Source organism: Passer montanus, unplaced genomic scaffold (genome assembly GCF_014805655.1).
Source record: "Passer montanus isolate IOZ18808 unplaced genomic scaffold, ASM1480565v1 scaffold8, whole genome shotgun sequence".
Taxonomy (NCBI): Eukaryota; Metazoa; Chordata; class Aves; order Passeriformes; family Passeridae; genus Passer; species Passer montanus.
This window is the reverse complement of record NW_024373256.1, coordinates 14513848-14538239: the sequence shown is the minus strand read 5'-3', so window position 1 is coordinate 14538239 and position 24392 is coordinate 14513848. Positions and strand designations below refer to the sequence as shown.

The 24392-nt window shown below is 52.4% G+C and overlaps 1 protein-coding gene across 4 annotated transcripts in view; it reads right to left on the bottom strand.

The window, feature by feature from the left end:
* The window catches only part of XPO6 (exportin 6), a 56731-nt gene extending 40307 nt beyond the window's left edge, over positions 1 to 16424 (bottom strand). For all 4 annotated transcript variants that reach the window (XM_039731704.1, XM_039731705.1, XM_039731706.1 and 1 more), the window contains exons 1-2: positions 16321 to 16424; positions 771 to 861 (exon numbers count right to left, since the gene is read on the bottom strand). In XM_039731704.1, the coding sequence (XP_039587638.1) occupies positions 771 to 861; positions 16321 to 16323 (94 nt within the window). In that variant the 5' untranslated portion in view covers positions 16324 to 16424. The remainder of the gene's footprint in view (positions 1 to 770; positions 862 to 16320) is intronic.
* Between the last annotated feature and the right edge of the window lie 7968 nt (positions 16425 to 24392).

Sequence of the window (24392 nt, the reverse complement as noted above, 5' to 3'; positions counted from 1 at the left end):
GGGACACCTTCCTCTGTCCCAGGCTGCTCCAAGCCCTGCCCAGCCTGGCCTTGGGCACTGCCAGGGATCCAGGGGCAGCCACAGCTGCTCTGGGCACCCTGTGCCAGGGCCTGCCCACCCTCACAGGGAACAATTCCTGCCCAATATCCCATCCAGCCCTGCCCTCTGGCAGGGGGAGCCATTCCCTGTGTCCTGTCCCTCCATGCCTTGTCCCCAGTCCCTCTGCAGCTCTCCTGGAGCCCCTTTGGGCCCTGGCAGGGGCTCTGAGGTGTCCCTGGAGCCTTCTCCTCTCCAGGGGAGCACCCCCAGCTCTCCCAGCCTGGCCCCAGAGGAGTTCAAGCCCTCAGAGCATCCCTGTGGCTGTTTGGGAATAGAAGGAATCTGCCTCTATAATCACCAGCAGCTCCCCAGGAGCACCTGGCAGGATCTGCTGCTTTCAGGACATATTTCATAACCCCACCCAAAGGGAATTGCTGCTTTTCCTGCTTGTCATTCCACATGAACTGGGACAGCCTTGCTTTGCATTGCTAACACTGAAGGCTGTGCTCCATCTCCAGGCAGAGGACACACACCCCAGCAGTGTACAGAGGAACCTCTCTGGTTCATCATCCCCAGGAGCTGCCACAGATCCCCTGGAACCCCAGCTCTGGAAAGCTGTCCAGCTAAGCAGGAGAGGGAAGAAGCCAGCTGAGGCACAGCTGTGTGGGACAGCACCAGCCCCCTGTGCTGGGCAGCAGCACCAGGAGCAGCCCTGGAGGGGCAGGACTCACCTATCTCACGTTTCCTCTCATTTGTTGTGCAATTGTGGAAAAACTCCGTCATCAGACTCTCCAGAGCCCGCAGCGAGGCCTCCTCTGATGCCTGGGAAGGACATGGAAGGAAAGAGAGAAAACTCATTCCCACTCTGACACAGGAGGGGGGCATCACAACAGCACAGGTGCACCAAAATCCAACACAAGCAGAACCAGGATGGGGCAAACTGGGAGCTCAAACTGCTCACTGGTGGCAAGGAGCAGCAGGATTTGTGAATTGCAAGTGGAAGCTTTGACATGAAGGATCATTTGCTCCATTAATAAGGACAAGAACACAACAGAATTCCTTTATTTTGGTGGCATTCAGGAATTTGAAGGCAATAAATAATTCTCACAAAGACAGCAAGTTCAGGTCAAGACGTTTTCAGATGTTTAGAAACAGTAAATATCCTGTCATGGGATGCATAAAACTTCATAAAACTGAGAGGATTTCTCTTGGCCATCAGGAAGAATTTCTTCCCAGAAAGGATGATCAGGTATTGGAATGGGCTGCTTGGGTGGGTGGTGGAGTCCTCACCCCTGGAGGGGCCACTCAGTGCTCTGGGCTGGGGACAAGGTGGGGATGGGCCACAGGTTGGACTTGATGATCCTGGAGGTCTTTTCCAACCTCAATCATTCCACGATCCTGTGACCCCTGACACCTCTTCCTGTCTTTGCCTTGGTGCCATCCTGCTGCTCAGGAAGCTCAAAAAATTAAGGAATTTCCAGCACTCTAAGAAGCAATATATCAGTACATACCAATATTCAGCAATCTGATTCAAGAAGAACAGCACACCCACCCACCATTTAGGTTTCATTCTTGGAAATCATTAGTTACAGATTTACGTCGTAAAGAAATTATCAAGACTAGCATCCAGCTGTACTTTTGCAGCACTCTGGAGTTGGAATGATTTTATTCTGGCAAGGTAAAGCCTCAGAAACAGTCCTGCTACAGACCATGCCATTGCTGTGCCCCCAGTGTTTTCATCCCATGCTATCAGTAATAAATGCATCAAGATTCAAGCCCAGATCTTCAAGTACAGGAACAAAGTAAACATTTAACAAAACTGATATTTCTGCCTCAAAAAAAACACCCCAAACTAGAAACAAAAGCTGTGCCTGGCAGTCTCCTGCAGAGAAGAGCATGTGAGACATCCAGCAGAAACACTCCAGGCTGCTACTAATTCCCATTTCCATGCACAGCAGTTTTCCCAAGGGCCAAGCAGGAGCCTCTCCTCACTGGATTAACCCCCAGGAGCACCAACAATTCCCCAGCAGCTGGAAGTGGATGCTCTGCAGGACACTGAGCATTTCCATTTACAAAGGAATGCTGAATTCCATCCTACCTTTCCTCTTCCTGCCCTGCCTGTTCCTTTTTTCTTGCTTTTTCAAGTCCTACTCTAGAAATCAAGGGCTCCTTCAGCAGGAGATGTTGGTAGTGGGAAATTGGCTTAAAACAACCAACAATCCAGACAGAGCAGTCCAACGTTTCCAATCCAATGTTTGCAGCTAAATTCCCAGCTTTAATCCATTTCTGCTTGGGCTGCAAACTTCCCTTCAGCCACGGATCAGCCTCCTGCCAGTCACCATCCCCAGGTAACAGCACCTCTCTGGACAAGAGCCTCACTTTAAAAAGAAATATCTAATTGGCATCCTTAATGACTTCGAATATGGCCACACTGCCATTTGTGGGAGCTAAGTTGTCCAAAGCTCCTCCCAGGCAGATCCACACATACAAATCCAGCATTTTCCTAAATCCAGCATTTTCCTAAATCCCTGCACTTTCCTCCTCTGCTCTCGACACAGAGTGAGTCTCACCAGCAGTTTCTGGTGCCAAACTCCCAAAGATGAATTTCCAATCTCAATTTGATGCAAATTCCTCCCAGAGCAGCACTGCTCTCCCCACTGCACCTTCTACCATCCAATACCAATAGCTCCTCCATCCATGGAAAACTCTTGGCTCTTCACAGGGTGGAAGGGCTCAGATGTCTTTGGATACTTAATTCAGCAATTCTTCAGCAAGAGCAGTTGACATAAGTACATTTCTTCCAAGATTCATGATTTATATCCTGCTTTTGGAAATAAATTATGGAGTTCTTATAAATCTTGAGTGTCTGCCTCGTCCTCCACTGCCTCCAGCACTGAGATTTGAAGATCCCATTCCTTAGGAACACAGTTAATCTTCCAAAGCAGAACACCACGATCACAATGTTCAACATGTCAAAAGCAGGATAAAACCAAACCAGAGAACACAACACAAGGATTTCATGCAGAAAAGCCCAGGCTGGAGAGCACCCAAGGCCACCAAGACACAGTGGGACCTCCAGGATGGTTCTGTGCTCTTGTTTGACTTCTTGTGGCAATTGGGGAGGTCTGGCCAAAGGAAGGTTGAGAAGGAAAAATTGTCTGAGGTAACCAAAGCCCAGCTCAGGATCCTCTTCTAACTCCAGGCTGGACTTAGCAAGGACCTGCATTTGCTGATGCCTTTGGGTATCCCCAAAACTTTGGGAACTCCCCAGGCTGCACCTGGACCCAGACACCTGGGAAGCTGATCAGTGAGACTCCAATCAAAGTCCAGAGGTTTGGAGCACCTGGGGCTGTACTTGGGATATTTCCTGCCTTGTTCCCACCTTAACAAGCTGTTTGCTTTCTTTTAGGGCTCCCTGTTTGCTCTGCACTGAAGAGAAGGACAGACAGAACCAGTAGTGCTGGGTTCAGGTTCTGGTCTGAAATTCTGAGATTTCATATTCCAAGGTTTTTCAAGGAAAGTGTGGAGCATCAGTAACAGAATCTACCCCAGTTTTCCAAGTCAGGGCTGGCAGTTTGCCTCACCTCCATGAGGCATTACTAAATATGCAACCACTGAAACAGAAATACTTCCCACTCTCTCAGAAGTCAAACCTGACCCTCTCACCCCTAGTGCCTCCAGGGCTGGATCAAACATCAGAAAATACCATTTCTCTCCTTTGCCAACCATGAGAGGAAAATATATTCAGTTCTCCTGCTTGTCCTGCTTGCAGAGCAGGTAAAGTGAGCTTTTCCTCATGCAGAGATAACTCTGCAGCTCCCAAAAAGCAGGGGAGATAAGATGTGCCACGTCACCATCCACCCATGCTCCACTGCCTCAACACCATGGCTCAGTTCTGACCCACAGGGAGGGTCCTGGCTGCCAAATTCAGCAGATCTTGGGGCCAAAGGTGATGTCCTTGTCACAGCTCCCTTAGGGGAACAAGGCAGTGAGAGGTGGAAGCAAGCAGGGTAAAGCCAGCACAGCCACAGCTGCAGAGTCCCCTGTTCCAGCAGCACATCCACACTTTGAGTGGAATTTGGGTCAAAACAGCACCTCTGGGAGGTGTGTCACAGTGACTGTCCCCAGGATGGGTGTCCCTAAGTGCAGAGCTGGGTCCACACCACACAGACCAGGCAAGCAGCAGCTCTGCCCTTCCTGGAAGTGTCCCCTGTGATCTGAGCAGGCCTTGCTGTGGATCAGGGTGGGAGAGCCTCTGTCAGCCTGTGTCCTTCCCATCCCTTTCCCTCGTTAGTTTGCTGAAGGTGTTCCACACCACTATCAGATGAGGGGTGGAGCTGCTTACTCATTCCAGTTACCTCTGGACTCCAACCCTCTGTGCCCTCCTCCAACCAGGAAAATGAGCTCCAACACTGAGCTCTTCCTGACAGAAAACACAAGATTTGCTACCAAGAACTTGCACATCCAACAACATTCCCCATCCCAAGAAAGACCCATCCCACCAGCTGATTTCAGGGCTATCCTCCAGTTACATTTTCAACTGTATGAGTCATTAACTGATTTCTGCTGATTAAGAGGAAAAAAAAAGCTGCCAACCTCCTGCCTTTCAGCCTGTTCAATATTGCAGCTGCACCTCAGTGAGGCTCTGGAGAAGCAAAATCTTTGTACCCTGCTGCTGACTCCATCACAAGCTCAGAGGCAGACTATGACTAAAGCACTGGGGTAGAAGGAGTTACTCATGCAGCTCCAGCAAACAGCAGAGCAGCCATCCTTGGGTTGCACTTTAGACGCTGCACATGCACTTGAAGAGCAGATACAATGCTAATTTTAGTTTGCATATCACCAAACACAACCACAGCCCTTAAAGAAGCACCTGCTCGTTCTGCAAGACATGGAAGTGCTTTCTAAAGCCATTTTCTCCACAAGCACTTTCATTTAGAGTTCACTTCCTCTTTTTTTTTAATTTCATTTTATGCTCTCTGAAGGGATTTTTTTTTGTTGAGGGGAAAGATTTTCTCTACTGCTTTGCCATAAAAACACAAGCTGTTAACCTTGTAATGTTTGCCATTAGAGCATCCATCACACAAACGATGCTCTAAATACAGCAACTCGGGCTAATGACAACTGGGAGAAGGGTTAGGTCTGTTCACTTTTTCCCTAATGTGTTTGCAAATGGATACCACTCCAAGACAAATTTAAGGCATTCCCTTCTCCAGAGCTTTTTTTAGTAAGATGTTAATTGCAGCTGCACTGTTACAGAGGTGACTTCATCCTTCAGGCAGCACCTTCCCGATGTGGAAGGATGGATTTTCCACCACACCAGCTCCCATCGCCTCCTCCAGGGGCAGGGAGGAGAAGCCCAGGCTCTGCTGCACCCCAGGAGCCCCCAGAGCACATCAAACTCCCCTTCTGCATCTCCACTCTTTACTGACAGCTGGGAGCTGTGCTGGGGAGCTGTTCCCACCCCCTGCACCCACCCTGCTTTGGGGTCTGATGCCCTCCCTGTCCATCCCTGCCTGCAGTCCCTGCTCCTGCTGAGCACTCCCAGCCCTCCAAGCCCCCACGCCTGCACTGAGCACACACAGCTCCCTCTGCAGCTTCCTCACTTCTGGAGCCTGCCTCTCCATCCCAATCCCAAACACACCCACCCTCCTCTCCTGCCATTTCCAGTGCAAGACACACAGCCCAGCACAGCCCAGCCTCCTCCCAGCTATCAGAATTCAGTTTTTATCACATTTAGCTGCCAAAATCACTATCAGCTATGTCTACCAGCTGGTGGGCAGCTCTTCCAGGAGAGATGGGACTGCAGGGGAGCACACAAGGAGAATCCTGGCTGATGGAAAAATTCCCAGCTGGAATTGCTATATTGCCACCAACAAACCAGTGCACAGGGTTAAAAAAAAAACAAAACAGACAAGGAACAAGAAATTTCAGCCACAGCACCTGTATAAAATAACTCATCATCACCCTGTTGTTGCTAATTGCAATGTCCCATCCTCTTCCACCTCAGAGCCTTCTGCTCCCAGTGTTGTGCAGTTAATTAACAGCACAGTCACACGTCTAAAAATACAAACAACCACACTCCAGCTGCTGAATTTTCTTCTTTCTCTATTATTTATTGTCCAGCCTAACTTAATGACGCACATATGTATGGTGAGTATTAACAACGCTTGCATCTCTAGGTACTGAGGTAGTAATTTACTCATTGAAGGATTACCAGGGTGTCTTTCAGAGCCCCTCCCTGCCCCAGCCCTAACACAACATGGTAATGAACATGTAAATTAGAAATCACTCAGAAAGCTTGTGGGTCATTTCAAGCCTGCTCACAAAACCCTGGAGAACCCCTGGGACAGCCCAGGGTCAGTCAGGGCAGTAAAATTCATGGAAGAAGCACACTATTATTTTTAGCAAGAAAAGCAGAATTCTGAAGTATTTTAAAAAAAGTTGTAGGACACCCAACACATCCTCCAGAAAAGACAAACATGCTACTGGGAGGCAGAGCTGGGAGCTCAAAAGCAGTTTTACTAATTGTATTTAATCCCTCCCACCAAAAATTGCAGAATCTGGGGGTTCACCCTCCTTCCAGGGTCTCTCACCAGAGGTCTGACAGGAGAGCCCACAGCATACGTGCTCCCCAGCAGTGCTCTGCTGATGCTATCAGGACAGGGCTCAGCCTTCATTCTCAGTTTCCTTGTTGCACTTCAGAGATGTTTTTGTGGTTTCCAGAACCGAAAGCAGACTGGGCCCCCTCTGTGCTCCCAGCACAGCTCAGCTCCTGGGGCCATAGCAAGGCAACTCTGCCTGCAGAGCTCCCCCTCCCACCCCAGAGACCACCACTTCAGCACATCACTAACAACATGGAGATTCTGCAATCTTGTTACAGCAGATTTTCTGCTTCAGCTGTGGGATAAAAGTCACAGATTGCTGCTGTACCTCAAGGCAACTGGCAGAGGAGCAAAGGCACCACGCTCCCCTCCGTGTCCCTGAGGTCCCAAAGCTCAGGGCCAGCTCCAGAGCTGCTCAAAGCCCTCCTGCCTGGACAACCCTCCCTTCAGGAACCTGGCTGCACTTTGGGAAGCAGTGGTTAATTTAAATATCACCTAAGGACTCAGTAGGACCCCAGGCTGAGCAGAGCTGTGTGGAACAGGCCATGGAGAGCCAGCAGTGCCAACCTGATTCCTGCACCAGAGATCATCTTACCTGGAACACTGCCTGCTCCACGAGTAATCAGCACCTTCTTCAATATCCAAGGGATCTGATTTCTTAAACCCTCTTGGACAGGCAGATTCACTTAACCAGGCATCAGGTTTGAAGGTTGAACTTTGATTAACAGGCTCAAGTGTCTGAGTCTGATTCTTTCTAACCCAGTAACTCTTAACCCACATAACCAAGCCCAGCCTGCAGTGTGTCCTCCACCCAGCAGTTCCCAGGAACTCTCTCAGAAACCCAGCAAAGGCCTAAAACAATCCCAGCAGGCTGGAAAAAGCAAAGGGTGGTTTAGACACAGTGCTGTCTCAAGCCACACTTGCTGAAGACGAGCCCAAGAGCAATTTCTGAGTCCCTGACACCCAGGAAAGGCAGCTGGTCACGTGCTGCTGACTTCCTAATTGATTTCTTGTGGTTTAGCTGCTGGAAAGGGCTCAGCAACACAGTAGTTTCCCAAACAAGCAGTTGCTAAAATAACAATACACAGCTGAGAAGTGCAGAAGGACCCAAAGCAGATTCCTCAAGATCAATACCCTGCACATCACCAAAGAACAGCAGGCAGAGGTGGCTCTGGAGCCACTTTTTGGACTTGCAACTCAAACCTGACAACACAGCCACAGCCATCAGCCCTTCCTCAGCAGACACTTGGCTCACTCAGTTCTCAGCTGTTGGCCACCACTTTTTAAGCCATCAATGGTAATAACTTCTCATCTTGTGGGTTATCAGCAAAACCAGCCACACAAAATCTGCCCTTCAGACAGACACAGCTGAGCATCTGCCAAGGGTGCTGGGCTGGGCAGGAGCTGCTTCCAGAAGTGGAAACACTGCAAGGTGACTCTGGTTGTCTCAGTTCAGAATTCGCTTAAATTGCCCCAGTGAAGCCTAGAAACTCACACCTCTGAAGCTGCATCCCTCCTTTCACTTCACACTCCCCCTTTCCCGGGTTCCTCAGGATGCCCCACACTCCAGCCCAGCCTGTGACCCCTCGCAGGGAGATCCCATCCTTCCCACAGAGGCAGTGCTTGTGCAGCAGCCCCAGGAGCACGGGCACAAGGAACAAGTATCTTCCCTTTTCTCTACATAAACAAACCAGGCAGGACCACAGGGCTGCCCCAAATGCAACTTCACTCACTTTTGAGACAACACTTCCTCCAGAGGTTTAGGGGAAGGAACCCAACTTCGACCAGGCAGGTGGAAAACAGATCCCAAGGAGTCCTTTGGAAACGAGTAGGTTGGTGAGGAAAGTATTTGTGAAGGGAATAAAAAATTCCTTATAAAAAGTATTTGTAAAAGGTGTTGAGAAAAATGCCCTCATCCTCTCACTCCAATGGTGCAGAATCCAGGAGATGAGCAGCAGTGGCAAAGGAGCTCAGACTGAACCCAGCACAGCCTTCAGAGCTGAAGTCTGTTTAAAAACCCCACACCCACCACAGGATCATGGGATGGTTTGGCCCAGAAGGACCTTAAAGCCCATCCAGTGCCACCCCTGCCATGGCAGGGACACCTTCCACTGTCCCAGGCTGCTCCCAGCCCTGCCCAGCCTGGCCTTGGGCACTGCCAGGGATCCAGGGGCAGCCACAGCTGCTCTGGGCACCCTGTGCCAGGGCCTGCCCACCCTCACAGGGAACAATTCCCAATTCCCAATCTCCCACCCAGCCCTGCCCTCTGGCAGTGGGAGCCATTCCCTGTGTCCTGTCCCTCCATGCCTTGTCCCCAGTCCCTCTGCAGCTCTCCTGGAGCCCCTTCAGGCCCTGGCAGGGGCTCTGAGGTGTCCCTGGAGCCTTCTCCTCTGCAGGTGAGCACCCCCAGCTCTGCCAGCCTGGCTCCAGCCCTTGGGGCATCTCTGTGGCCTCCTCTGGACTCTCTCCAGGAGCTCCACATCCTTCCTGTGGTTATAATGACTCTTCCTACAGAGAACACTCTTCATGCTCTTACAGGTGAAAATTTAACACTTAAAAATGCCAAACCCTTGCTCCTCTCCACTTGTACAAAGGTAGCAGCTCCTGTGACCAGAGAGAAGCCAAGGAAAGATGCCCAAGTGACAGGAGTGGAGAACCTGGTGTGGTTGTGAAGCAGCTCTAAGGAGTCCAAGATGCATGAAGAGATTTTTAAACACACTTCTCAAATCCTTCACTGTCAGCAGAGCCACAAATAAACCCTTATTTATCTCAGCCTCCAGACAAGTCCCAATAATACCCAGGGAAGGCTCTGAATCACAGTTGTGTGTAGCCCCAAGTGAAGGAGTCTCTGGAATTATGCACATATGCAGAGCTGGAAATGGGAAGCACCAGGGCAAGTAAAAAAAGAAAGTAAATGTAAGAAAAAAACAATTATTCAGCATATTTCTTAAAGGGGTACCTCCACTCAGATTCAACTCCAGCTCCAGCAAGCAAATCCTGCTGATTTTTCTCCAACATCCACTTCTGCCTGGCAGGATTAAGCCCGTTACCATGGGGAAAAGCTGTCCCAACACCTGGCTACACAACGTGCAAGGTTGAGGGCAAACTTGGGGGCAGGATTATACCTGATCCAATACCTTACAGGAGCCAGACCTGGTTTCCAAGGAGGTGTGATTATACTACATGAAAATATGGAATTTTCAGACCCTCACCCCCTGTCAGAGAAAAGAAAAAAATATTGTGAAACTCTAAATTTTATTCCTGGCAAGAGCATTAAAACTTATGTTGGGCATTTAAGAGTGTGTAATGAAACCACCATGGGAAACACCATGGGAATAACTAAGATTTTTGTTAATTAAAATGTTTTCAAAGGACAGCTCACGCAGGGAGAACATCCAGTCCAATTAAAGAAAAACAAGATGTTGACATCTGCAGTGCTGCTGCACTTTGGGGGATTTCACAACTGCCCTTTGCTGCTCACCCCTGCAGCTCTGGGTGTCCCAGCCCTGGGGGGTTCCAGGCTCCCTGCCCACAACAGGGGGCTCTGCTGGGCCAGGGGGGGGACCCTGAGGGTCACCACGACCCACCCAGCTCCTTCAAACACCAGCAGCACACAGGAAAAGCAGCTTTTGAAAGGCAAAGCTGCCTTTTCCCCCTGCAGCTTTCCCCAAGCCCAAAGGCAGCAGCTCCTGGGAGCAGGAACTGCCTCCTGAGCACTGACCCCACACTTCCACATCTGAGCCTACAGCTCATGGAGCACTTTGTCCTCCTCTTGGTTTCCTTCACATTTGCAAAAAGAAAGCCAAGGAACTGTAAAAAAAATACAGGTTTATCCCACATAACCCAAGGGTTACGGAAGGGGATGAGGAACAACAAATGCAGCCATGCTCAGGGGCTGGTTTTGCTGTATCCTCTCCAGACCCTGATTTTGAACACCAGGGAAACCAGCTCTGAGCCAAACTTCCATGGAAGAAACTGCTCCTCATCCCAAAGAAAAGGTGGAATTGCCATGGAGAAGAAACCTACTCTGTTCCTACTCAATGAAGCAGCAGGGAACCAGCTGAGCACAACACAGATTTTTCAGGCAAAGCATCTCTTTAAAGGCAAAAAAAAATCCCCCTCATTCCCCTCTAGAAAGCTGCTGGCTTTGGCACCCTGACAAGCCAGTACACAAAACAGATGAGCACACTCCTTTCTCCAAAGAGGGGACAAAAAGGAACCAGGACAATCCCTCTTGGGAAGAGCTCCACGCTGCAATTAAAGCCCTAATAAAATATTAAGTCAAAATGCTAAAAATACACACAGAGATCCAGCCACGAGCTTGGAGATGCTGGAACAAATAAAAGATAATTTGGAGCGTGAATGCAAAGGGTTGGAAATGGGAAAAGAAATGGAATTCTGGGCATGATCCACATAGGAGAAGGGTCAGGGAAGATCGGGGGAGGAAAAAGAAAAAGGAATTTGTGGTGTTGCTAGAAGAGCCTGGAATAGTTCTGGTGGAGTGAAAGTATCCCGAGTGTAAACAGAAAAGAGAAACACGGATAAAGGAAAGAATCAAATGTGTGTGGAGGGAAGGTAGGATTGGAAAAGAGCTGCTTCACCATAAGAAGCTGTAGGAGCTTCTTAGCCCAGGAGAAGCTGCATCATCCCAAAATTCCAGAGAACAGAGAACCCACAAATAAACCCCAGGGGGTGCCTGGTTGAGTAGGAAACTCCTTGACCAGCAGAATCAGTAGGGGAAAAGCCAATTGCTCCTCCTCTACCAGAATATCAATATTTACATTTTGGTTGGAACAACAAGGCCTACAAGGGAGAACAGGCAGATGCTGCACACTTCATAAATGCTGGAAATGGGATTCCAAAAATTATTCTATACAAGTGGGAGCCTAAATACTTTATTTTGATAAAACAAAGCAGCAAACACCTTCTTTTCTCTCTCTCAAAGAAGGTTGTCATGTTGACACCTGGGATGCAGAGAGAGCCAAGGTAGCAGTGACCCAAATATAAATACAGCTCCTAAGAGGAAATATCTGCTGTCTGCCAGAGGACAATGATCTGGAAGGATTTTAGGGCACATTGGACAGGCAGGTATCAGCCTATCCACCTCAAAGCTACATTTCCTTCTACTTTGCATACACTAATGTATAAATCCAACACTAACAGCAGCTACTTGGCTCCTACATGACAGCACCTAACAATGTGCAATTAATTCACCCAAGTGAACCCAAAGTTCTTGGAGTTTTTGGGTATGGAGTGATCTCTGCACAGGACTGAACCCCATGGCAGGAGCTTTGTGGTACCTGCCAGATTTTAATGCTTTTCTGCTAAAATAATTACTGCCACCACCACCCATCCATCAGCAACAGCCAGTGGAAATGAGCTTTTCAAGCTCATTTAGTGAACCTGGAGGCTCAACAATTTTGCCTTGATAGCTTTTAGTCCTCCTGCAGCCTACATTTAGCTAGCCAGGTCTTTGAAACATGGATGTGTTGGAATTATTATAGCTCCTGAAAGGGATTATGTGCAACCATTCTGCTAAATGAGCTGTTTTCTTCTGAGAAAAAGCTCTGCTTTTGGAGGAAGCATCTGAGCAGAGTTCAGCTCTCAGAGTTCAGTTCCCACTCCTGCTTCATCTCCAGAGTACCCAGGCCTCGCTGCAGAGCTGGGAAAGTTCATCAGCATTAATCAGCATCTCCAGTTTGATGGTTTAATAGAGGGGAGATAACTGGGGGGCACACAAAGTCACAACATGACTTGCTGGCCAAAAAAGGAAGGCAGATGTTGGAGCTGAGGCCGGAACTTCCGAGTTCCTGCTCTCTGGTTTGAGTCAGAAGGGCTCTACAGAGAGCTTGATTTCATTGGAACTGCTCATGAGGGGATGCACGGAGAGCAGGCAGAACCTCAGGGATGTGGCTGTGATGCTGCAGCTCAGCTGGCACTGCTGGGGACAGAGGGAGGGGACAACACCCTCAGCTCCCTCTTCATCCCAAAAGCTGCTGTGAAGCTGAGCCCACCTGGGCGTGTGCCAGCACCTCCTGCCTGGGACAGCAGCAGCAGCATCCCCATGTCCTGACAGGGACAGCACCCCTGAGCCCACCTGGGACAGCAGCACAGCACTCCTGAGCCCACCTGGGACAGCAGCACAGCACCCCTGAGCTCACCTGGGACAGCAGCACAGCACCCCTGAGCTCACCTGGGACAGGGACAGCAGCACAGCACCCCTGAGCCCACCTGGGACAGGGACAGCAGCACAGCACCCCTGAGCTCACCTGGGACAGCAGCACAGCACCCCTGAGCTCACCTGGGACAGGGACAGGGAGCACAGCACCCCTGAGCTCACCTGGGACAGGGACAGGCAGCACAGCACCCCTGAGCTCACCTGGGACAGGCAGCACAGCACCCCTGAGCTCACCTGGGACAGGGAGCACAGCAACCCTGAGCTCACCTGGGACAGCAGCACAGCACCCCTGAGCTCACCTGGGACAGCAGCACAGCACCCCTGAGCTCACCACAGCACCCCTGAGCTCACCTGGGACAAGGACAGCAGCACAGCACCCCTGAGCTCAGCTGAGCCAAGGACAGCAGCACAGCCCACACAGGACCCAAGTGTCCCCAGGGGATGGGACAGCCATGCCAAGGGGCTCTGCAGGAGCAAGAAGCTGCTGCTCCCTCCTGTCACAATGTCCTGGGTCACCTGCAAAGAGCAGCAGTGCCTCCCAAAGCAGCTCTGGTTCCCAGGCACGGCCTGAGCCAGCCTCAGGGCCACAGCTCAGCAGGGCTGACACAGAACAAACAGGAGCTATTCTGGCAACTGAGCAGCAGCTCCTTGGCAACCACGAGCCCCAGGATAAGCCAGGGCTCACCAGCCTCACCTGGCAGGACAAGCTGCAATCCACACACACTCCACTCCTTCCTCAATGGAAGGCTGCAACCACCACCAGGCAGCTTCAGGCACAAGAAAACACCAGCACTCACTGCTAAAAAACGGGAAGGTGGGAAGGGAGGCTGTGGAATGAAAGGCAAGATGCTGCTGTGGGAAAGTCAGGAACATCCAAGCTGCAGACGCCCACTGCCTGCTCCCATTTCAGAGTGCCTCACACACCACAGGGACACGAGACTCCCTGGAGCTGGGAGCTTCCATCGGCTGCTCGCCTGGAGGCCCAGGGACAACCTGGGGAAGGGGGATTTGTTCTGGGAGAAGCTGCCTGCAGCTCTCCAGCACCTCTGCATCCCAAACCTCACACAGCAGCAGCTCCTGCAAGTCCCTGCTCCTGAGCTCTTTTGGTTGCTGGCAGGATATAGATCCCACAGAAGTGAAGAACGTATTTCCCAGGAGGCAATCACTGAAATTCCAGCCTCACATGGGAGCAGCAAATGCAATTCCCAGGTGAGGGGTTTGCTCAGGAGGCCCCAGCTGAGCTCCCAGGGCTTCACAGATGGTTCATCTTCACCAGTGCAAGAAACACAGGTGAAGGAAAGGCTGATGAGACAAAGACATGGCTAATTTGGACAGAAAATAAATCCCTCCAAGGACGGCTCCATCAACAATATTTACTTTGAAGCTGTTCATAAAATCCTCTAAAAGGATCCTCAAAGGTGAGGAGGAAACAATGCAATAATTTGTGGTGTGTGGAAGCAAAGCCTGAAGTTGGATGTGCTCTGTGTGTCCAGAGAAACCCAGCTGGATTTTGCAGTATCCTGTTTCCCTACAGAGACACCACAGCACCACCACCTTTCTTTTCCCTCAGGAAGCCCCAAACTGGAGTTTGGGGCCCCAAAACAGTGCACAAGCAGCATTTACACACACAGCAGGCAGGAGCAGCCCCAAGAACCCCACACAGAGCTCTCTGCAAACGCCTCTGGAGGCAAACAAACACTAAAGCTTCCTCTAAAGCCAGCTTTTGAGTGGCATTAAGATTTCTGAGCCATGAGTGGCAACCAAGCCCAGCAAACAGGAGTTTGTCCCACAACATTTGCAGTGCCTGTGCATCACTGCATCCCCTCCTGCCTTCCCAACTTCCTCCCAAAATCCCTGCCCAGTGAATCAAGCTCTAATTCATTACCTTCCACACCAACCCAGCTCAGCCCCACTGAGGCAAACCTGCTCCCAGCAGCCTGCTGTGCTGCAGAAGAGTTTAATTCTGTTTCCTTTGTTCCCTGTGTGCCTTGCAGCAGCTCCTCTTGACGCTTTCCCAACTGTTTCCGGGAAGGAGGCTGCTCTAGCAGCAGAACATGCCCATCTGGAGGCTCCAGGGAAATGGGAACAGGAGGAAAACCTTGCCCAGGAGTCACATGATGAGTTACAACAGTAAACCCTGCAGCACAGCCCAGGCACTGCTGCTCCACTTCCACAGGCAGCCAAACAGTGGATGTTGAAGGGAAAAAAAGAAGAAAACGAGGTGTAATTCAGGAGGATAAATGTGTGTGTCCAGGGAAGCAAGGGGAGAGCTAAGGAGTTCTTCTGGCAGCTGCACTGTGAAGTGCACACCCTGGCCTGCCAAACCCTGCAAACCATTTATTCACCTTTTTAAACCTGCTCACTAAGAATCCACCTCAAAAATCACCCTTTGCCTGAAGCTAAAGCCACAAAGAGCTGGGACACGTGGCAGGCACATCAGGAGCCCACCCTGAGCACCCTGCCATAAAAATGCTACCAGTAATTATATATATAAACATAATATTTATATATATTTTACTGAGAAGTCTGTGTCCCACCCCAGCACATCCCAGGTGGAGCAGCAAAGCCTCTCCAAGGGTCTAAAGGGGCTACAGAGACCAAAGTTTCAATAAAACACCAATCATGCACCAGGAGCACATCACACAGTGAGCAATGTGATTACCTCAGCTCTTGGGTGAAGAAATTCACAACCAGGACCCCAAATTCTGGAAGCAAAGGGGTGCACAGCCTGACCCTACACCCCCAAAGGCAGGTTAAGCCAGAGTGGGGTGAGAAGCAGGCCAGGAGCTGCAGCCTGAGCTCAGTGGGGCTCCCTGGGTGGCAAAGCCAGGGCTGCTGAAAGCAGCTGCCCGCTGTGCCCAGCTGCAAAGGGCTCCTCGGGGCCTGCCCTTGAAATACGGGGACACAGGGTGGGACAGCAGCACTGGGACAGCGGCTGACCCTGTGGTGAGAGCACGGGCAGCACCCGCGGGTGGCCCCGGTGCCGTCCCCAGCTGCCAGCCCAGCCCCGCGGCACCCACCGAGCAGAGACCCCCGAGACCTTCCCCGGGGGTCCCATCGGGGCAGGAGCGGCCCGTGCGGAGCCCGCGGGCCGGCCCTGCCCCTGTCGCTGTCCCCGTGCCGCGGGTGGCACGGCGGGCACAGCTGAGGCCGATGTCCCTCCCCAGCTCAGTGCTCGGGCTCGCCCAAGGCACGGCCGCCGCCGGAGAATTTAACCACGGAAAGGTTTGGGTGCGAAGGGCCTTGGGGCTCACCCGGGGCCACCCGTGCGGCTCCGGGGCCCGGGCACCGCCAGGGACCGGGGCAGCCCCGGCTGCGGGCACCCCTCGCTGTAACGCCGTAACAGCCGGAATTCCCAAGGCCCGGGCAGCAGCGCTCCCAGGAGCGATCGGCGCCCTCCCGGCCTTCCACCCCGTGGCTCGGGGTGCCGCCGCCCCGCAGCTCCGGTGCCGGGCCCCGCGGGACAACCCCCCTTCCCCGCCGCGCTCCCCAGCTCACCATGGCCGCGGCGGCCCCGGGGCGGCTCTAGGCAGGGCGCCGCGCTCTGCTCATCTCACGGCCGGCGGTGGCCCGGCGGGGCCCCCCGCCCGTGCACCGGCGAGNGGGCAGGGCGGCGGGCGCGGAGCGGGGCCGGCGGCGGTGCCGGGGCTACGCCAGGCGCATCCCGGGCCCGCCCCGCCCTCCCACCGGAAGCGCTCACCGGCGCCGGCAGCCAATCGGAGCCGGGTTACGGTTCTGCGCATGCGCAAGGCGGCACAGAGCGCTACCCGCCGCCATCTTGGAGAAGGGCGCGGCGCTTTGCGGGGCGCTGCGCGAAGGGCACGCCCGGAGCTGCGCCTGGCCCCGCCCCCGCAGCACTGCGCATGCGCTGAGGGATGTTTCCCGCGCGGCAGGAAGTGGGAGGTGATTGGGCTGTAGCGGGGTGGGCGTGGCTATGAGTGGGCACGCCTCCCGTGGGCGGGGCTTGGGTGGGATTGGGATTGGGATTGGGATTGGGATAAATGGGCAGGAGATCTTTCTCCTTTTTAATGCCTTTATTAAGAAGAATCAGCTCAGGTGGGGAGAAATCGACGGGTCGCGCCCACGCCGCCGCTGCTCCCAGGCGTGGCCCGGAGGAGGAGGGTGATGGAGCTTTGTCCACTGGTCTGCAGGCAGAGCTGGGGATTCCTCCTCACCAGAGATTAGGAGATTCCGCCTTTTTGGTCCAACACCTCGGGTCATCTCTGTAGTCAACATCTTTTCAGGTTAGGGTGAGAAGCAAAAAGGATCCAAGCAGGCACTGGACTACGCTCCCATCCTTAGACATCACTTAGGTCACTCAGTTCTATGTTGGCTCGTTATTTTTAGGGGTTTTCCTGGAAAACTGCAAAAATTAGTGCAATGCGTTTCTCATCTGCATACCAGCTCTGATGCCACTCCCATTCTCCTGGTACCTGCAGGGTCCTGGCAAGCCTCAGGGGGACAATGGTTAATCACCAGCCATTAACAGGTAATTGAAGAAGAACTCTTAAAAATGAAGCTAATTTAACAGCACTGGTCCAATCTGTTTTAACTCTGCAACTTTAAAAAAAAAATAGATAACTTTTTATTCATAACAGGACTGGCTTGGGATTGGGGAGGGGGATTGGGATTGGATGGGATTGGGTTTGGGGATGGGGATGGAATGGAATTGGATTGGAGATGGCATAGGATGTGGGATGGAATTGAGGATGGGATAGGATTGGGATTGGGGATGGGTTGTCCAATCTGTTTTAACTCTGCAACTTTAAAAAAAAAATAGATAACTTTTTATTCATAACAGGACTGGCTTGGGATTGGGGAGGGGGATTGGGATTGGATGGGATTGGGTTTGGGGATGGGGATGGAATGGAATTGGATTGGAGATGGCATAAAATATGGTGGGATTGGAGATAGGATGGGATGGGATTGGGATTGGGGATGGGTTTAGGAATAGGAATAGGGAGAGGGATGGAGCCAGGGCTGGGCCTGGCCCTGATCCTGCCGCTGGAGCCGGAGCTGTCCCTGGATCCAGCCCTGGCCCCGCCATCCCCCAGGGCTGCCTCCTGCCCCAGGAAGAGCTCCCAGGGCTCTGGATGTGGCTCCCGGCTTTGTGCCCGTGTAACTAATGAAGTAATTAAGCAATTAAACAAACCAGGGCGAGGCAAACCCCCAGCCCTCCCAGCAAGGACAGCAAAGCTCCGTGGCAGGGAATCCTTTGGCTGTTCCACGTCCCGGGGCTGCCTCAGCCTGGAGCTCCTTGTGGCCATCACTTCTCCATTCTTCCCATCACTTTTCCATTGGTTCCCATCACTTTTCCATCACTTTTCCATTCTTCCCGTCACTTTTCCATCACTTTTCCCTTGCTTCCCATCACTTCTCCATTGCCTGGCCTGGCCAGGAGTGAGGAGATCCCAGACCATCAATCCAGGGATGAATGTCAGGGCAATGGAAGCGCAGGCCCCAGCTGCTGCCTCCCCAGTTCCAGGAGCTGGGAGCCACTGGTGATATGAGGGTGACTTTGAGTCAGGTTTTATGAGCTCCTGGAGATCTATATCACACTGGAGAGAGCTTAGCTGCTTTGGATGGCATGAAATTAGCAGGATGGCTCTTGTGGTAGTGTTGGAAACAGAAAAGTTTTAATAAAAGGCAAAGTAATAAAGTTTTTTACAGGAAAAACTGAACTAAGGTAAGAAGTTCTTAGTAAAACTTCACAAAAGCCATTCGTTTCTTTGTTCTTTTTTTCTAATAAATTACTTGAACAAAAATTTTTAACTTTTATCTAATTAGCTATCTTTAAGTTTAAAGTCTTGTGAAATGTCTTTTTACCTAATTAAAGAAAAAAAAATTAAGTTTTTTTTCTTTTTTAAAGAAACAAAAGATAATTTTGTCACTCCACCACCAAAGAACACATTCCTACCCACGGGAGCTCCAGACCTGAGAGGCTGATGCAGCTCAGAGCATTCCTCGTGCCTCCCAAATTCCTGTGGCACCTGCAGTGACAAGAGCGGCTCAGCCCATGGCTTAACGGGCTTTAGAGGGGACAGCAGCCCTGTGGGGACATTGCAAGGGCTGGCACTTCCCTCAGAGGATTACACACGGGGAGGAGGGGGATGATCCACCCGAGGGGCCAGCTCCCCCAGAGCTCGGGGCCGAGCGCTCCCCTGGGCCTGCAGCAGGATTTTCCATCCTGGGGGATTTCATTTCCCTCTCTCAGCAGAGCGCTGACCCCGGAGCCCCTGTCCTGCTCATCCCTGCAGGGAGACGCTCTGCTGGGCCTGGCACGGGGAGGGGCGGCTGGGGGGACACGGCCTGGAGGTGCCCCTGGATCCTGCGGCTCCCCCGGGCACAGCCCCGGCCCCAAACCTGCCTCTGCGTCACCTGCAAGCTCCCCGCACCTGAAAATGCCCTGCGACCCCTTCCAACCCCTCCAGAGCCCCTCCAACCCCTCCAGATCCCCTCCAACCCCTCCAGAACCCCTCTAACTCCTCTAGAACCTCTTGCAACGCCTCCAGATCCCCTTCCAACCTCTCCAGAACCCCTCCAGAGCCCCTCCAGAGCCCCTCCAACTCCTCCAGATCCCCTCCAACCCCTCCAGAACCCCTCTAACTCCTCTAGAACCTCTTGCAACGCCTCCAGATCCCCTTCCAACCTCTCCAGAACCCCTCCAACCCCTCCAGAGCCCCTCCAGAACCCCTCTAACTCCTCCAGAACCTCTTGCAACCCCTCCAGATCCCCTTCCAACCCCTCCAGAACCTCTCCAACCCCTCCAGAGCCCCTCCAGAACCCCTCCAACTCCTCCCAAACCCCTCCAACTCCTCCAGAACCTCTTCCAACCCCTCCAGAGCCCCTCCAATCCCTCCAGAACCTCTCCAACCCCTCCAGAGCCCCTCCAGAACCCCTCCAACTCCTCCCAAACCCCTCCAACTCCTCCAGAACCTCTTCCAACCCCTCCAGAGCCCCTCCAATCCCTCCAGAACCTCTCCAACCCCTCCACAACTGCTCCTACCCCTCTAAAACTTCTCCAATTCCTTCAAAACCTCTCCATCACCTCCACAACCCCCTCACCCTCTCCAAAACTTTTCTAACCCCTCCAAAACATCTCAATCTCGCCCAAAACCTCTCCAACCCCTCCAACTCCTCCACAACCCCTCCTATCCCTCCAAAACTCCTCCAATTCCTCCAAAACCTCTCAATCACCCACAAAACCTCTCAACCACCCCCAAAATCTCTCCAACCCCTCCAAAACCTCCCCATCACCTCCAAAACCTCTCCAACACCTCCTCAACCCTTCCAACACTTCCAGAACCTCTCCATCACCTTCAGAACCTCTCCAAAACCCCTGCAACCTCTCCAAAACCTCTCCAACCTCTCCAAAACTTCTCCAGCATTTTCAAACCCCCTCCCAACTCTCCAAAATCTCTCCAATGTCTCCAGTACCTCTGCAAAACCTCTCTGATATTTTCAACCCCTCCAGTGCCTCCAAAACTTCTCTGACTCCCCCAAAACCCTCCAACACCCTCAAAATGTCTCTGATATCTCCAAAACCCCTCCAAGACCTTCAAAACCCCTTGAGCACCTGCAAAACCCCTCCAGCCTTCCCCAAATCTCTCCAACATCTCTAAAACCTCACTGAAACTTGCCAAGTCCCTCCAACACCCTCTAGAATCTGCCACCTTCAAAATCCCTCAAACACCCCCAAATATCTCCCAACACTTCCAAAATATCTTCAGCACCTCCAAAGCTTCTTCAGCACCTCCAAACTTCTGCAGAATTCCTCCAAAATCTTCTGTTCCCTCCAAAACTCCTCCAACACCTTCAAACCCCTCTGACTCCTCCAGCATTTTTGGTAAACACTTCCAAAACCCCTCTGACACCTCCAAAACACCTGCAACCTCTCCAAACCCTCTTCAACATTCCAAACACCTCCAAAACCCCTCCAGCACCTCCAAAAACTCTCCAAAATCCCCAAAACTCCTCCAAAACCTTTCCAAACACCACTCCAGAACCTCTCCAAAATCTCTGCAGTATTTCCTTCCCCACCAAAACACTCCCATGCCTCCAAGACCTCTCCAACACTCCCAACATCTCTCCAACATCTCCAAACCCTCTCCAACACCTCCAGAACTCCTCTGGCACCTCCAAACCCCCTCCAAAACTTCCCCAATATTCCCAACACCACCAAAAGCCTCAGCTGCCTCCAAAAGTTCTCCAACACTTCCAAAACCATCACAACGCCTCCAAAATCTCTTCAACACCTCCAAAACCATCACAACGCCTCCAAAATCTCTTCAACACCTCCAAAACCATCACATCTTCAAAATCTCTATAAAACCTCCAGAACACCTCTGACTTCTCCAAAACTCTTCTGACACTTCCAAACCCCCTTCAAAACTTCCCCAATATTCCCAGCACCACCAAAACTCCTCCCACACTTCCAAAACCATTCCAACACCTCCAAAATCTCCCTAACACCTCCAAGCTCCTCTGCCTGCTCCAAACCCACTCCGTGACCTCTCCGTGCCCCCGGCTGAGCCCGTGTGGGTCCAGGTTGGAGCTGCCCCCAGGCAGGGCTCCCATGGGATGTCAGCGGCTCGTTGCCATGGTGACCATTAAAGGATAATCCCATTATCAGCGTTTGTCATCCCGGCAGGGCTGTGCCTGGACACGTGCTCTGAGGAGCTGGGCACAGCAGGGACAGGGATTCCTGAGCCTCCCCAGCCAGGACCTGCTGCTTCCACCACGCTGGGGTGGGGATGGGCTTCTGGGGCCTCTGAAAGAGAAGCAGCTCAGATGCCTGGGATGAGGAGGGAGGGATGGAGCAGCTGATGGGAACCTCCTGCCAATCTCCTGGATCCCTACAGGGACACTTGTCTATCCCATTTGTCCCTGCAAAGGACAAGGACGTGGAACAGGGATGTGAGGCTGAGTTCTTCAAGCCTTTGATTTAGAAACATCTGTCCCAAGGTAAAGGAATCATAAGGCATGGAAAGGTTTGGGTTCAAGGGACATTAAAACTCATCTCATCCCAGCCCCTGCCATATCCAGGGACACCTTCCACTGTCCCAGGCTGCTCCCAGCCCTGCCCAGCCTGGCCTTGGGCACTGCCAGGGATCCAGGGGCAGCCACAGCTGCTCTGGGCACCCTGTGCCAGGGCCTGCCCACCCTCACAGGGAACAATTCCTGCCCAATATCCCATCCAGCCCTGCCCTCTGGCAGTGGGAGCCATTCCCTGTGTCCTTCCAGGCCCCCTTTAGACACATCCAGGTGTCCCCAGTGTCCTTGGCCCCACACAGAAACCCCAGGTCTCACACGGCCCTGTCAAGGACCTCCTGTTGTTGTTGATCCAAGAAAAAACAAGGTGGGAATTCCCCATCAGCCTCCAGCACCACTGGAGCACGAGCCTGTCCTGGGAATGTGGCCATGCCAGGCCCCAGGCCTGCTTTTCCCATTGTTGGAAGTGCCATTTCTCCAAGAAAATCAGCAGCCCCCCAGTCCAGTGACTGTGCCAGCCCTCGTTTCAGTTTGGGGCTCCTCCACCCCTGAAGAGGGAGCAGCAGGGCTTGGACTGTGCCTGGACCAGCCCCCAGGCTGGAGAAGCCATCCACCTTTCTTCTGAATTTATTTGCTAACTTTATGATTTAAAAACACAGAAGGAATGGAAATGCCATGGAGCTGAACAGCTGCTTGGGGAGATGAAGGGAACAGGATTTGTGAAAATAATTTGTTACCACATGGTTTATCTCTCAATTTTTATTACAAGCAGGCACTGAAATGCCTGTTCTCCAAGCCTCCTGCGCTGCTCCAGCCTTGATGCCAGCCCCTTCAATCCTACATCCAAATATTCATCTCATTTAATTGCTTTATTCCCATTTTGCAGCGTTTGGGTTTTGCCCTCAGGGTGAGTCTGAGCCTCACACAGCTGGCTGTGCTTGCCCTCACATCCCTCCCCTCTGCTCCCATCTCCTTCATTGCTCCTGCCACAAACCGAGCTGCAGCTCATTGGGAATGCCACGGAGAAATGAGCATTTTACTGCCCTGCCACCTCATGCAAAGCAGGCTGATGAAAAGGGTTAAACTCTGTTTTATAAGTCCAATAAAGCAGCTTGGAAAAGTTTTGTCCACAAAGCCCCACGGCTCCCCACGGCTCCCAAGTTCCTTGGCAAGGAATTTGCTTATTTAGCAAGCTGTAAAAACCCAGCAGGTAAAAATTCCTGAGTCCAAATTCCCGAGGAAAGCGCAGAAGTGGATAATTAATGATACAAACCCAGCAGAGCCTGGGGACAGGGAGCTGCTCCCTGGGATGGGGCTGGGCCCTGCCTGGGTGTCCCAGGGGTGGGGAGCTCAGCTGGGCACGCTGCTCGGGGTGGCTGAGGGACCTTTGTGGCTTTGTGGCCACGCTGGTCCTGGCCAGGTGTTCCTGCCATTCGTGTGGGACTGTTCTGGGGTTCTGGCACTGATCCCACCCTGGGAATGGCTTCCCAATGCCCTCTGGAGGGTGGCTGCTCCCAGCCTGGCTGAAGGAGCCCCTGGGGACGGGGCAGGTCCCCAAAGGACTCAGAGGGGAGCACAGCAAAGCCAGCTCCAGCCAGGCTTTGTGGGTCTGAGGGCTGGAGAGTATTGAAAGGGAGCCCTGGAAATTCAACCCAGCCCTCCCAGCAGCTCCAGAGGCAGAGGAGCAGCTGGAACCAGGACACTTCTCCCCCTCTGCTCTCTTGCAGGTGGGGAGAAAGGATTCGGCTTCTTTTGAACCGACACCAAGTTCAGTCTGTCCCAGCCTTCTTCCCTGATCTCAAATCCACCCAGACAGCACAGCAGGGTGTCCTGAGCTGCCCTTCTGTGCCTCTCCCTGCTCTCAGCATCCCACGGCTCTGGGGGACACCGTGTCTTGATCTGAAAAGCCAGGTGTCTGCTAAGGAAGGCAGGAGCCTCCCCTGACATGGAAAATGTAAACCCCCTCCCCCTGAAATATTATAATTTCGAAATCAAGGGGCACTCAGGCAAAGATATGGGAGTAGAAATAACAGTTCTTTACTAGGGAAACTAAAAATACAAATGCAACAGTACAAGAGAGAAAGAAAACTGCCCCATGGACAGAGGAGAACTGCCCAGCTGTGGCAGCTGTGAGCAGAATCCACACCCCAGCCACATCTTCCAGCCCAGGACACGCCAGCAGAGCTGCAGGTGGTGCTGGAGGGGGGTGATGGAACCTGGGCTCCCATGGGCAGGGTCTCATCCTGAGGGTCTGTCCCTCACCAGGAGCTCCTGTGGGGCTCCACCAGCAGCCACAGGGATTTGTGACTGGCCCCTTGGTCCAACATTGTGGTGGATTTTATTTAGTGAGGCAGGAGAGTCCCGTAAGCCAAGAGGGGTGTCCTCTTTTTCCAGGAAGCAGAGGGTGGAGGGAGAAGCCATGAGACACTGGGCACTCTCATCCTCTTCCCTTTTTTCTCCAGGTTTCTGCTCCACTCTGCTCAGCCCATTAGCCAAGGCATTAAACTTTAACATTTTTGTTGCTCCTGCAGCGTGTTCCTGGTGAGTGGGTGCCTGGGTGGATGCCAGGCCCTGGCACC